We start from the raw sequence: 12,604 nt of genomic DNA on the forward strand, positions 1-12,604 counted from the left end.
CCTCCTTGCAATATAATGGCAATAGACCTATTTTTCTAGAGAAAAATGTGAAATCTTTCCCCCCCCAAAAAACCAACAACATATTTTGGGGGATAAAAACTATTATCAGGTTAAAGTCATATTTTTTCCAAGATCATATGACATTAAAGTCAAGCTTTCTGACAGACTAACTGACGGACTTAAATGACTGACGGTTACAATTCAGTTCGTCACGAAAAATGACGGAGTGACGAATGACCGACGGGAACTCACTGATGGATGACGAATGACAATTAAGATATTCAACTCACTTCAGCATCAAAATGCCACTAGATTTATCAAAAAATATTTTGCAGAACCCCAACCAATGGCTGTCTGACAGACCCCGACTTGAGAACTACTGGTGTGAATAATTAGGATCATTTAATCACATTGTTGCTGCATACATTTTTTCCAAACTGGTTACGCCAGATGGGAAAGTTAAGCGCAGGGAGACAAAAGAAAAGATAGAAGCCAAAAGCCGAAGAGCAGGTCTGAACGAAAGAAAAGGAGGACAGGAAAAAAAAGGTTTAGGGAGGATCAAACGAACCTCAGCACTCGGGCTGGGTCACTGACAAGGGGTTCATGTGTTTGACTATGTATGGGAGTGCATGGCCGCTGACCAGTGGGTTACACTACAAAAGAAAAAACACACCGGGGATGCAGCACACAAGGCGCGGCCTGCGGTTCCAGCTGGGAAGCAACAGTGATGACCCGATTAGAATTTGTTCGGGAGTTGCTCTTGAAGGGCCAATAAAAGGAAATGAAAGTGCAGTTTACTCGATGATGGATGTTGCACTCACACATTGCTTGCTTGATGTCATCGCCCAGTTTGGCTTGGATGAAGTGCTCACTGTATTTCGGCAGAACCAGAGCCAGGCTGCACAGGAAAGGCACACAACAACTTGTTGTTTTATTCCTTTAGGAAGTCACATGTTGTTGGTGACCAAGATGATGGTGTCGATGATGACGCAGTCGATGATGCTGTTCAAGTGATTGCTGATGTCGTTGAAGGAGACAGCAATGAGTTTGTTGTTGATTTGGTTGATGTTTTGGATGATGACGTGAGCTGTCAATTTAATATCGGTGTCTGTCTACTTAACTTTTTATCTATCAGATGTTTCGCTGTCAATCCACCTACAGTCATGGAAAACATTACGAGACCACCCTTTGTTGACCACCTCAGTTTCTTGTTCATTTTTAATGCCTGGTACAACTAAAGGTGCATTTGTCTGGACAACTATAATGATGTCAACCAAAATAGCTCATGGAAGTTGAGTTTAAGAGCTGATATCTAGCCATTTGCTTTTTTTTTTTTTTTCTATTTTTTTATAACGACCAAAGTCACTCGAGTTCTTACCTCAATAGCTATGGTCATTGCACTGCCAAAGACAGGGCTTTTAGGCATTCTATGTTTTCTTTTTTAAAATGAACAAGAAATTGCAAAAAAAAAAAAAAAAAAAAAAAACACAAGGCGGTATAATATTTTTTCCATGGCTGCATCTACAGTATCTGTCTTTCTGTCTGTCTATCCATCAAGTACAGCAGTCAGCTTTAAATTAATTTGATTTAAGCAACAAACCTTTTGCTGAATGTAGGAAACCTTAAGGAAAACAGACGTTTGAAGCAAACAAACGGGTGACAAATGCCATTCATTCTTCGACTCCGTTCGCGAACTGAAGCAATTTCCCATTGAAATTGTTGTTAAAATTAGCGTAAGAGTTGGATGCATCATAAGTCAACTACTCGTTATTTGCGGCAGGGCTCGGTCCCTATCCCCCGCAAAGAGCAGGTGTTAACTGAACTTCCGCCTTTGTGACAGCAATACAATTACAAAGTAGTAGAATAGGAACTGTAGTAGAGTGCATGGACCGAGACAATGTTGCTTGGAAAATTGTGTTAATTAAACACATTGTTTGTGTACTGGGCATTCGTGTACCACCCCATTGTAGTGCACCTGAGTAAAGCGAACCTGACATTAGTCACTATGGTCAGCCCTTGTGGCTTGAATTGTATCCTTCATGATTAAGTGACCACTCAGTAATCAGTTGAAAAATGTACCACAATTGAGAGACCAGCATATAAGATCTTTTAGAGAGCTCAGATGACTCACCTGTAATCGGTTCCATTGACTGGTGCCCAAGTGTACGTTCTTACTCCTCTATCAATGTATCTCTGCAAGATGATATGAATAAAAAACTGAAATGTAGCAGAATAAAATTGAAAAGCCTTTTTCCTTATTCAAAATCAAACTCTCTGACCTCATCCTGAGTTTTCACCAGGGTCTGAATAGTGCGCTCACCAATCTGACCATCGATCATCATTCTCCTGATCTGCAGAGTGACAGGTGCATCATTTCAGTTACCTACTGGTACCCTAAGAACCACATTGCAGTACGGCTCCGCTTTTGACACAACGCAATGGGTGCTGCCAACAGTACCTCCACCTTGATGTCGTTCTCCAGCTCGGCATCCAGGAAGTCGAGAGTAACCGGCTCCTGGAATTTAGGATTCTACAAGAAAGAATGCAGTGCAACTGAATAATACACTGGTCTTACTTTATGTTGTTTGGTCCTATTAAGTAGTTTATTTGCAGTTTTTTGTTGATAATTAGTTCATGCCTACTATGAAAACATGGAATATCTGACTGATGCTGTACACAATATTAACTTAAATTGGGCACTATGACTTTAATAATGCACAGAAAGAATATTAAGTCTGGGTCAGTACACAATGAGTCCATCAGCACACAATTTACATTAGAGCCGAGTTGCAAAATTGCCGCACGGCATGACATTTTTCTGTCCCCAACTGCAGTTCAGTGGTAGTTAGCTGACGGTGATAAAGATTGTTGAGCTTCATCATCTTCCACGTGAAAGTTTTGAACAACCATGCCGGTACAAGTAAAGGTGTATCGCTCTCTGAAGCATCTGATTAATCGAGCTTGCTGATGTTGACAGTGTGACAGCCATAAGGTTTCTCCAGCTGGGTATGAACTAGCGGGGACAGAAAAACTTCTTGACCGGTGACAATTCTGCAATGCTGCTCCAATGTAAATCGGCGAGCAAGGGAATGATTCACTTGCGAAAACCGCTAAGCTGTCAAATGTTGATGGCATAACATATGAGCAACACCTGAAGCGGAATAGAACAAATGAAGTCTATAGTGACTTTTGGGAGACCCCGTAATGTGCCATGTTTAAAATAAAACACATCTGTGGGGTTTTATGGAGGTATAAAATGAAATGTGAGCAGAATGACGGTGCTAGTCTAGTGCCTGTGAGACAGTGCCAATGGGACATTACTGTCCTAAAAAATATTAAACAGTTCACTTACATCACATTAAATGCACAGTTAAGAAGCGTGTAAAATATTCAATGACAGTATGACACATTGAAATTGCATGAGTTCCTTACGTTTGGCGTTAAGTAAAAGGGAAAAAATTGCAATGAAAGACGACGCATCTCAGCATGAAAATGAGAGAGGGGGAAAAAGAATAAATGATCAAGGGCGAGCAATGATGCATGAGACAGAATAAGACATCAAACATATAGAAGGAAGACAGGAAAGGGTGTGAAAACTACAATGGATGATGAAAGGAATTCATAGAACATTTACAGAATTATAATAACTCGATGATATGGAAACAGGAGATATATTTTTCACATTGGAGGGACTTACTCTACCCACTTTGGTTCATAATCACACCATCCTAGAAAGTCACATTGGAAGTAAACGAGGGAGCACAATGCTAACGCTAACTAGGCTTTGCTATAAAGAAAACTGTGGTAAACTATAGATATTCACATCTATGGCTACTAAACTGGATGACTACTTTTATGTGCAAAGCCCTGTAAGATCTCACCTCATGAAAAGTGACAGCATACTTATTATAGAGCCTTAGCTTCCTGTTGTGGATCCTTTTCTGGGAAAATCATGATAAAGTGTTTTGTAAAATAGCTTTCAATCATGCATGACACTTGGTGGGGTTTTAAGAATACAACAGTGGCATGAAAAATCACGTTTAGAGGTAGTCTGGTAATAGTACTATACTTTACATGTAGGGCCATATTTTGGTATACTTGCACCCGTGCGCTCTGTGTAAAAACGGGCTTACCATCATTTTCATGCCAGCGCAAGTCTAGTATAGCATGTTTGGCGCTGTGTTGTGCCTGTCTGGGCACGCCAAGGCCTGAAGCAACCTTGCCCCCGACGCACCTGATAATTTGTTGACAGAAAGTAGTCTGCGCTCGGCGCAACAACTGGTGCATCTTCATTTTCATTTTCTGAGTAATTCAGCGTGTTTGTGAATTTGTTAGACACGCTACGCCTGACTGGAAATTGTAAATTATAAGATTTAGCAGAGGTGGGCATCGTCTATCCGTCACTAAGTTCCCATCTGTGTTTCCGGCCGACCCATCAATATTCAGCTATAAGTAACATTAACTCGTAACGTGATGTGCGTGAAAAAAAGGTTAAGCCTAGATTTAGACAAATGTCAGATAGCAACCTAAAATTACTTTAAGCATTTTTTGCTATGCACAAGGTTATGGCGATACCTTAAAAGTTGGATATTAGCTGAAGCTAATCATAGCCACACAATGCTGTGATTTTTATTTACAAAATGTAAAAATAAAGATTAGCTTTAGCTGAAGGTGTGGTACTCAACTAAAGCTAATCTTAACTGTTCAGTGTTGGTATTTGTAGCCGAAGAAAATGAAAATGCATGGTTTAAGTTCGCTTCAGCTTTAGGCTGGATATTTCTCTGAAGCTAACCGGAACCAAGTGCAAGGTTAACAGGCCATTTATTCCACAAAAAAATTAACCATGCCATGTTGCTAATTTTAGCTTCAAAATACAGGGAAAGGCGGTCCACTGGTTAGCACATCCGCCTCACAGTTCAGAGGTCGTGGGTTCAATCCCGGCTCCGGCCTCCCTGTGTGGAGTTTGCATGTTCTCCCAGTGCCTGTGCGGCTTTTCTCCGGGTACTCCGGTTTCCTCCCACATTCCAAAAACATTCTTGGTAGGTTGATTGGACACTATAAATTGCCCCTAAGTTTGATTGTGAGTGCGGATGTTTGTTTGTCTCTGTGTGCCCTGCGATTGGCTGGCAACCAATTCAGGGTGTCCCCCGCCTACTGCTCCAAGACAGCTGGGATAATCTCCAGCACGCCTTCAACCCTTGTGAGGAGAAGCGGTATAGATAATGGATTGATGGAATATAGGGAAATTCACTCTAACGCCCGTTCACTACCCTGAGAGTGTGTATGTTCGGAGAGGAAGAGTGCACTCTGCTCTCATTTATTTCCGAACGCAGCCAGCACTGGCATACCGTATCCTCAGTCGGAAGAAATCGAGTGCACTCTGAAGTTTCCGAACGATCGGAATGAACCAGCGCCAGTGAACCATAATTGCAAGGATAAGGTTAAATATTCAACTAAAGCAAATTTTAACTGCAATATCTGTTTATTTTTAGCCTAAAAAACATAAATGCAAAGCTAACCTCAAAAGTACAATGTTGCAAAACATTAATGTAAGGTAATGGTGAGCTTCAGACTAAAGTCAAATATCCATTTGAAATTAACCTTAACTGCAAATTGTAATCGCATCGTGCCTACCTTTGGCTGGAGATTGGGGTGCAGCAAGACGTAGCCATTTGGATCAATGGCAAAGTAGTATCCATTTGGACCAATCTGATGAAGAGAACACACCAAAGGGCAAATTTAAAAGTAAGAAAGCCATTATTGTATCGCATGAATACCAGGGATGGAGGACTCAAATCATATGACTGAGTCAGACTTGTTTTGCCATTTTTAGGACTTGCGACTTGCTTGGCAAGTACTTGGGATATGGCTGACTACATGACTCGACAAGTCATCTCGTTTATAATTGCAAATCTGCATTTGAACACAGTTTGGCATTTTAGCAAGGAAAGAAAGAAAAAAGAGTGTTTTTTGTTTCATTCGCACCAACCTGGAAACACTGTCAGAGTTGTTGCGCAATTGCTGGTGTGAAGTGGCTACCGAAAAACCAACAGTGATGGAAGCAGATTTGAAGATCATTAAATTGCAATTCACGGATTATCTTGTCGATGACTTTGGCAAAATTAGGTTGGCAAAACGCATGGTTTGCAGCTCAGAGAATGAAGACACAACAACGGCAATGCCATTGCTATTCATCACTACAAAACCCACAAAGACAGGCAAGCTAGCGTTACAGTTTAGCTAGCAATACTGTGTGAGAGCAGTAAAACAATGTGATTGTGAACATGTAAGTACAACTAAGTAACGTAACTGGGAGTGAGATGGTTTGTAACAGCTGTCCGAACGGTTCGTTTCTGTTCTGTTCTGTTCAGTTCTGTTCGCATGTGGGTTATAGTCACGCGAACCACCTCTAATAAATTCATACAAAATGCTGTTCGACTCACTGTGAAACGTGGCGTGAGCTTCTTGATGTCATTCAGAGACACGTCAATACCCATCACGCCGAGAATGAGCTGATTCTGATGCTGATGAGAGATAGAAATAATGGAAATACATCAGCTGGCCTCTACTGTTGACTCCTGTACATCTGTGATCATGTGTCAGCTTCACCGCACCTCCCCGTTCCTGTCGTCTTTGGTTTTGGTCTTATTGAAGACAGGAAGGGTCCCGGTAATGACCAGACCGAGTTCCTGAGTAAGACGCAAAAACAATCTTAACACAGTTTCAAGATCATCGCTGTCCCACACATTGGTACATCTGATCAGGTACATTCAGACAGAGCACTAAAATATTGTCACACCAGTGCATCGAGGTACACGTTGGTCCACTGCACTTGTTTGGCCTGCTTGTCTGCCAGAACCATGGGTCTGCCCAGGACATCCAGGTACTCCTAAAATGGACAAAACAAACACACAAACAAAAAACACTGAGTCATGTCTAGAAGTGGAAGACGATGATGTATAACGCATTAAATCAAATTACCTGTGTGTTGATTCGTATGGCTCCAATGGAGGGGATCTCATAGAAATAACCTGGAGTAGATAAGGAAAACCAAGAGATGGATAATGTGACGGCATATTGCAGACAATGTGAATGTGCATGGTGATGCACCTTTGTTGGAGCAGGCCATCCACTGAATGGGTCCTTTATCGTAGTTGTGCTGTCCCACAGAGAAGGTGAAGATCCTCACCTACAACATTAATGATGCCCATTTTGAGTTTAGCATGGAGTTTAGCATGGCTCCCTGAGCATGGCTCCTTTCTGTCTTTATCAGGTCTACCAATAAGATCGCATCCTGTATTAAGAAAAACATGCCTCCTTCTCAACTTATTTTAAATAGTAGTAAATATGCTCTGAAGTTGTCTCAACCTCCACACAAACTTGTTACTAAGGCCTTTTTAGCTGTCAAGAGGAAGAGAAAACAAAGTGAGCTGCTTAATTCAACAGAAATGACATCATCAAGCTAATTCCTCTTGAGGCCATTTTGTTGTGTTTAAAAGAACAATTCGTTAAACGTATGAAAAATTATGCAATTTGAATCGTCCAGCGCAGCCATCAACGGTAAAGGTATTTTAAGTCATCATATATATTTTGCTGTGTTTGAAGAAAAAATGTCCTTTGATTCTGGAATGGTCCCTGAATCCACACAATTATTAAAAGCATTTTACGACTACAAGCAATTCAATGCTGTCATGTGAGTAACTAACGTTTTTGTCGGCGTTGTATTTCTCCAGTATGGCCCGTGCTCGCTCTTCTCCTCCATCAGTAAACAGCATGATGATCTTATTACAGTTTGCTCTACTTATATTTGTCTGTTCACACACAAAAACATGAAGATTGTTAGACTCAGGCTTTGTTCGGTCACAACATTTTGGTCATTTAATATTGCGCAATTGATACAATTTGGAGTGAGATATTAGTCAATTGTAAAGCTGAAACCTCATGATGTGGCTGAACAAAAAGAAATCAATGGAGAAGCTTTTTTGTCCAGCAGATGGCAGCAAACATCAGGACAATATTATAGCAGTCATTCCAACGCCTCATAAGTAACTAATATAGCATGATCCCCAAAAATGGATGCCATTTTAAACTATTAGGAGTAATAAAATAAAATGGGAAAATGTTTATGCAAGCTGTACCAAAACAACGTATACTAATATATATTTAATATATATTTGATATACTGCATAGTGCCCAAAGACAGCTGGGATAGGCTCCAGCACGCCCCGCGACCCTTGTGAGGAGAAGCGGCACAGATAATGGATGGATGGATGGATATACTGCATAGTATTAGTTTACTAAAAAAAAACATCTTGCTCAAGAGTTGAGTAATGAACGAACAACCTTCAGGCTCGGGGATGGTCACTCAACCACCTGAGCCATGTCACTCCTAATATTAATTAGTAAATTGCTGGTGTGTCCAAAAGGAGACCCAAAATACTGGTCTTGGGGTTACGAGTATTCTGCCTTACACCGGCGATCAGTACTCAATATTAATATTTTCCATTGGTGAATTTATATTTATTTCATCCCTGCAGGAAATAAATATTGAAATGTAAAAAAAAAAACTCAAACGGCTAAAAATAAAATACTGAAAGGAGCTGAAACAATACCGCAGCGAGCTGCTCAAATGCAAATTCAAATCCCTTGGTGTAGTTGGTGATGCCCTTGGCTGTGATGTTTTGCACGGCATCCTTCAGCAGCTTCTTGTTCCTCACGTTGGCTTGAACCAGATGGTCGAAGCACGCCGTCTTTTTCACCATGGTGTTGAACTGGAAAACAAAGCCAGGACCCAATAAATGACACTGCACAGACCCCAAAGATGCACTGCCGTAATTAGAGTGAAACGCTAGGACCTATGTGCCAGTTTGGCTCGGTGCAATTCAGAATACATTACCACATGTGCAACATATGTGTAAATGAAATACAGCATAGCACGCACAAGAAAAAAAACACATACACACTCACATGCACACACATTAACACACGCCTCATTCCCACCTGGCCTTGGTTGTTAGGAGCCAGTGGAAAAACAGACACATTCATCAAGCCCCGCTAATTGCTTCACATCCTTGGAGTGCCACGACTCGGTACCCATGGCAACAAGATTGGAGCTACAGTATATAAGAACAAGTTTACGCAGCAACACCGTCTTGTTTTTGTTTTGTTTCAAGGGGAATAAAATGGTGAGGAAGCCTCATTTCCATACACACAGCTCAAGGTCCTCTACACAAGCCGTAGCTTGGGATTCGTCAAAACAACGTGCAAGAAGTTATGTCGTCTACCAAATTCACAAACACACTGAACTAGACCATTGCTCTGGCACAAAAATGACAATACGCTCGTCTTTACGCTAAGCACAGACTACTTTCTGTTATCCAGTTATCAGGTGTGTTGGGGGCGAGGCTGCTTCCTGCGCCGGAACGCCCAGACAGGCGAAACACGGCGACAAACAAACTAGACTACAACTGCGCTGGCACGAAAATGAAGTTTTGCTTGTTTTTACACACAGGTGCCAGTCTACCAAAATGAGGCCCTATTTTGACTATTTTTATAACAATCCAACTTTTGTCTCCAAGATAGGCAACATTTTAATTCCCATGCTATTTAGGGGTACTCATGGTAGTTATGTTTAATTAGTTTTAGGACTATGAGGGGGGTACTTGGAAAAAAAATTCTTCTGGACCCACAAACCTTGTGAACCCTGTTCAACATAGTTGTACCCTGATGACTTTAATTATGTCATACAGAAACAAAGGATAGCGTCTATTGCATTCAAATGTCAAACCTTCTCTCAACTCATCAGGGTTTCTGTGTGAGTCTGCAAACACTCATCAACAAGGTGGGAGGCAACATTTTGTTTGAACCAATGGGGTGTGCGTGTGTGTGCGTGTGCCTCTAACAGACAAACATCTCTATCTGAATGAAAGGCCATGATCACAATGGCTGAAAAAAAAAACATACACCAACTAAAGAAGACAGCAAATAGATGCATGCATACACAACAGAAGTGGGCATAATGGCCTTTGTTGATACATAATTTATTAATAGGAGGATGAGGAGGTGGAAACGGTGTGTAAATAGGGAATATGAGGAAATTGGGAGGGTGTGTCTTATAGTGTGCAGAGAGAAATTAGTTCATGTCATGAGATATGTCATGTTTACACAGATGCTGATTCTGCAGTCAGGGGTGCAGGGAGGGGCTGTGTGTTATATATTTAATGCAAAGGCAGTCATCAGACACTACATCAGTGGCATCTCAAGAGCAAAACTGAAAACAAACTGTTCTATAAGACTAAATGCCAATGCGTTGGACTTAAAACTTAAATATAATTGAACTGTACTAAGATAATGTATCATTCTGGATTTGAAGTCGGTTGAAGCAAATCTATAACATGCACAGATTCAACCACACCTTTACAACCACAAAAATTGACTTTTTCTAAAGTCTTCACAAGTGTGAAGTTTAAGATCAGAAGTGCCCAACCATCTGCTCCGAAGTTGACCTTAAGGGATGTATAGTGGGGGAAAGAGAGAGAGAGAAAATAAAGGCTTTTTGTGTGTTATTATTGTTATATATTGACGTGCTACTAGCTTGTACGCTGCAGTTTCAACATATATGATCATAACCTCCTCAAACTGGTCAATGGTGACTTCGTTCTTACTCATGCGTATGCGATGTGCCAATGTGAAGGGAGCTATTTTTTTAGATTTTGTTTGGTTATTTATGATTGTATTGTTATCATTTTCTGTTTTGTGTACAGTGCTTTGTTACTTACAGCTGCGGCTGTTGTGAAATCACTCTATAAATAATTTTGAGTTGAGTGGAATTGAGAGTGACAGGGTTTCCCAATTGGGTCTCAGGTACCTTTTTATTGAGCAGCTGTTTTTTTCTTCATGTTTGTTATTGTATGGATGGTACATATCAATGTGCATGTGCGTTGTTCATAAGGGTTAGGCAAAAAATATAAATAAATAAAGACGAGAATATGGACCCATTCCTAGATGGTGGGGAGAGGGCAGCACGGACTGTCTATTCTCCAAAAAGAACTTGAGGTAACTAATTTAATGAATGACATACTTGTTTGTTTTTGTGCTCCACATCCAGTCACTCATCATAAGTAGGAGGGCACTGTCTTCCTATTGGTCAATGCCGACGAACCAATCGAAGAATGACGTAGGATACGTCACACTATGCGGCAAGACATACAAAATTTCTGACATGCCTGTCTTTCGCCGGGGTGGTCGTGAAGTGTCCCAGACGCCAAACGACCAATCGTTGAGTATGTCACGCTACACGGGCTACGATGCGTCAAGTCAACGCAAATTCAGCTACGAGACACTATGTTTGTCTGCGACACGTCTGTCGGTCCAAAATGGGGCTAAATTTGCGTGGTACGACATCGGCATGAATGAGACCTGAACAATTCCTTGCTGCATTGGCACTCACTGGCCAGGCTGCCAATTGGACAGAAAGCAGTCAAAATAAGGGCCTGATTTACTAAAGACCACAAGGCTCCAAGTAAGCAAACAGGATAAAAAGTGGAAGAAAAGAGAAAACACATGAAAGAAGGGGTGGAAAGGTGTAGCCAACAGGCGTCCTTTTAACCTACAACAGCTGTCGATCGAGTGTATACAGGATGTGTGTGGGTGGGGGTGTGCGTGTGTGTGTGTGTCTCCCTTGACCAAATGCCAACTTGGTCCCTTGGCTGCTGTTAATGAGGGAGGATTCATTGTTAACATTAGAGATTAATGATGGCATGTCAAGCCCCGACACCTCCAGGTGGCATGCACCAGTGTTAAGAGGTTTTTGAGCAATTCGGCGGATGAAAAGACAGACGTACTGAGACGGTGACACAGAGACAAAATGATGACCTGTGATGAGTGCGACCTCAGTTAATTTGCCGGTTTGGAATAGATTTTTCGAGAGAATTAATGAAGATGTTGAATGCGTAACCCTTGAACTACCCGCTCCACCAATCAGTAAAGCGCAATAGTAAAGCAAATACAGTCAAATGATCTTTCCCCACCTGACTGGGGACCAATCAATGTCTCACACCAAGATTTGGTAAAAAGTTGACAGCACTGTGAAACCTCTAGAGGTGGACATTTTACTAAATTTTGCAGGTCCATCATTCGTTATCCGTCAGCGGCCGGGGTACCCGTCTGTCATTCGCCAGTCCGTTATTTTTCGTGACTAACTGAATTGCAGTGGTCAGTCCATCAGTTAAGTCCGCCAGTTAGTCCATTAGAACTCCGTTGTTCCATCAGTCCCCCCCCCGCCCCCCCAAAATGTCAGTAAAGCGGGCGTCCGCAAGTGACGGACTGAAGGTCTGTTAGACACTGTTACAGACGATTACACTCACGGATGGAAAGCGATCTCCGTTATTTGTCAATCCGTCATTTTTAGAAGGTGTCCCGTCATTCATCAATCGTCAGAAAAACAGGCATCCGTTAGCGACGGACTGATGGACCGGTCCATCCATCTGTTGGAATGCCCACTTCTGGAAGCCTCTTTGGTAAAACTACACGCTAAAACCATTTAACGGCGACTGCTTTCCAATCATCCGTGTCTCTTCTGTGTTCGTATCTGCGTAAAGATCTT

The 12,604-nt window shown here is 41.6% G+C and overlaps 1 protein-coding gene across 3 annotated transcripts in view; it reads right to left on the bottom strand.

The window, feature by feature from the left end:
* The window catches only part of LOC147148968 (voltage-dependent calcium channel subunit alpha-2/delta-1), a 73,470-nt gene that overhangs the window by 21,720 nt on the left and 39,146 nt on the right, over window positions 1–12,604 (bottom strand). For 2 of the 3 annotated variants that reach the window (XM_086027747.1, XM_086027746.1), the window contains exons 11-23: window positions 8,613–8,771; window positions 7,707–7,811; window positions 7,111–7,189; window positions 6,982–7,031; window positions 6,800–6,889; window positions 6,615–6,689; window positions 6,444–6,524; window positions 5,635–5,709; window positions 3,882–3,941; window positions 2,459–2,515; window positions 2,280–2,351; window positions 2,132–2,193; window positions 822–898 (exon numbers count right to left, since the gene is read on the bottom strand). In XM_086027747.1, the coding sequence (XP_085883873.1) occupies window positions 822–898; window positions 2,132–2,193; window positions 2,280–2,351; window positions 2,459–2,515; window positions 3,882–3,941; window positions 5,635–5,709; window positions 6,444–6,524; window positions 6,615–6,689; window positions 6,800–6,889; window positions 6,982–7,031; window positions 7,111–7,189; window positions 7,707–7,811; window positions 8,613–8,771 (1,042 nt within the window). Of the gene's footprint in view, window positions 1–821; window positions 899–2,131; window positions 2,194–2,279; window positions 2,352–2,458; window positions 2,531–3,881; window positions 3,942–5,634; window positions 5,710–6,443; window positions 6,525–6,614; window positions 6,690–6,799; window positions 6,890–6,981; window positions 7,032–7,110; window positions 7,190–7,706; window positions 7,812–8,612; window positions 8,772–12,604 lie in introns of all 3 variants that reach the window. The other variant, XM_086027748.1, reaches the window with a different exon arrangement.

This window comes from Filicampus tigris, chromosome 4, assembly GCF_054856515.1.
Source record: "Filicampus tigris isolate MCC_2025a chromosome 4, RoL_Ftig_1.0, whole genome shotgun sequence".
Lineage (NCBI taxonomy): Eukaryota > Metazoa > Chordata > Actinopteri > Syngnathiformes > Syngnathidae > Filicampus > Filicampus tigris.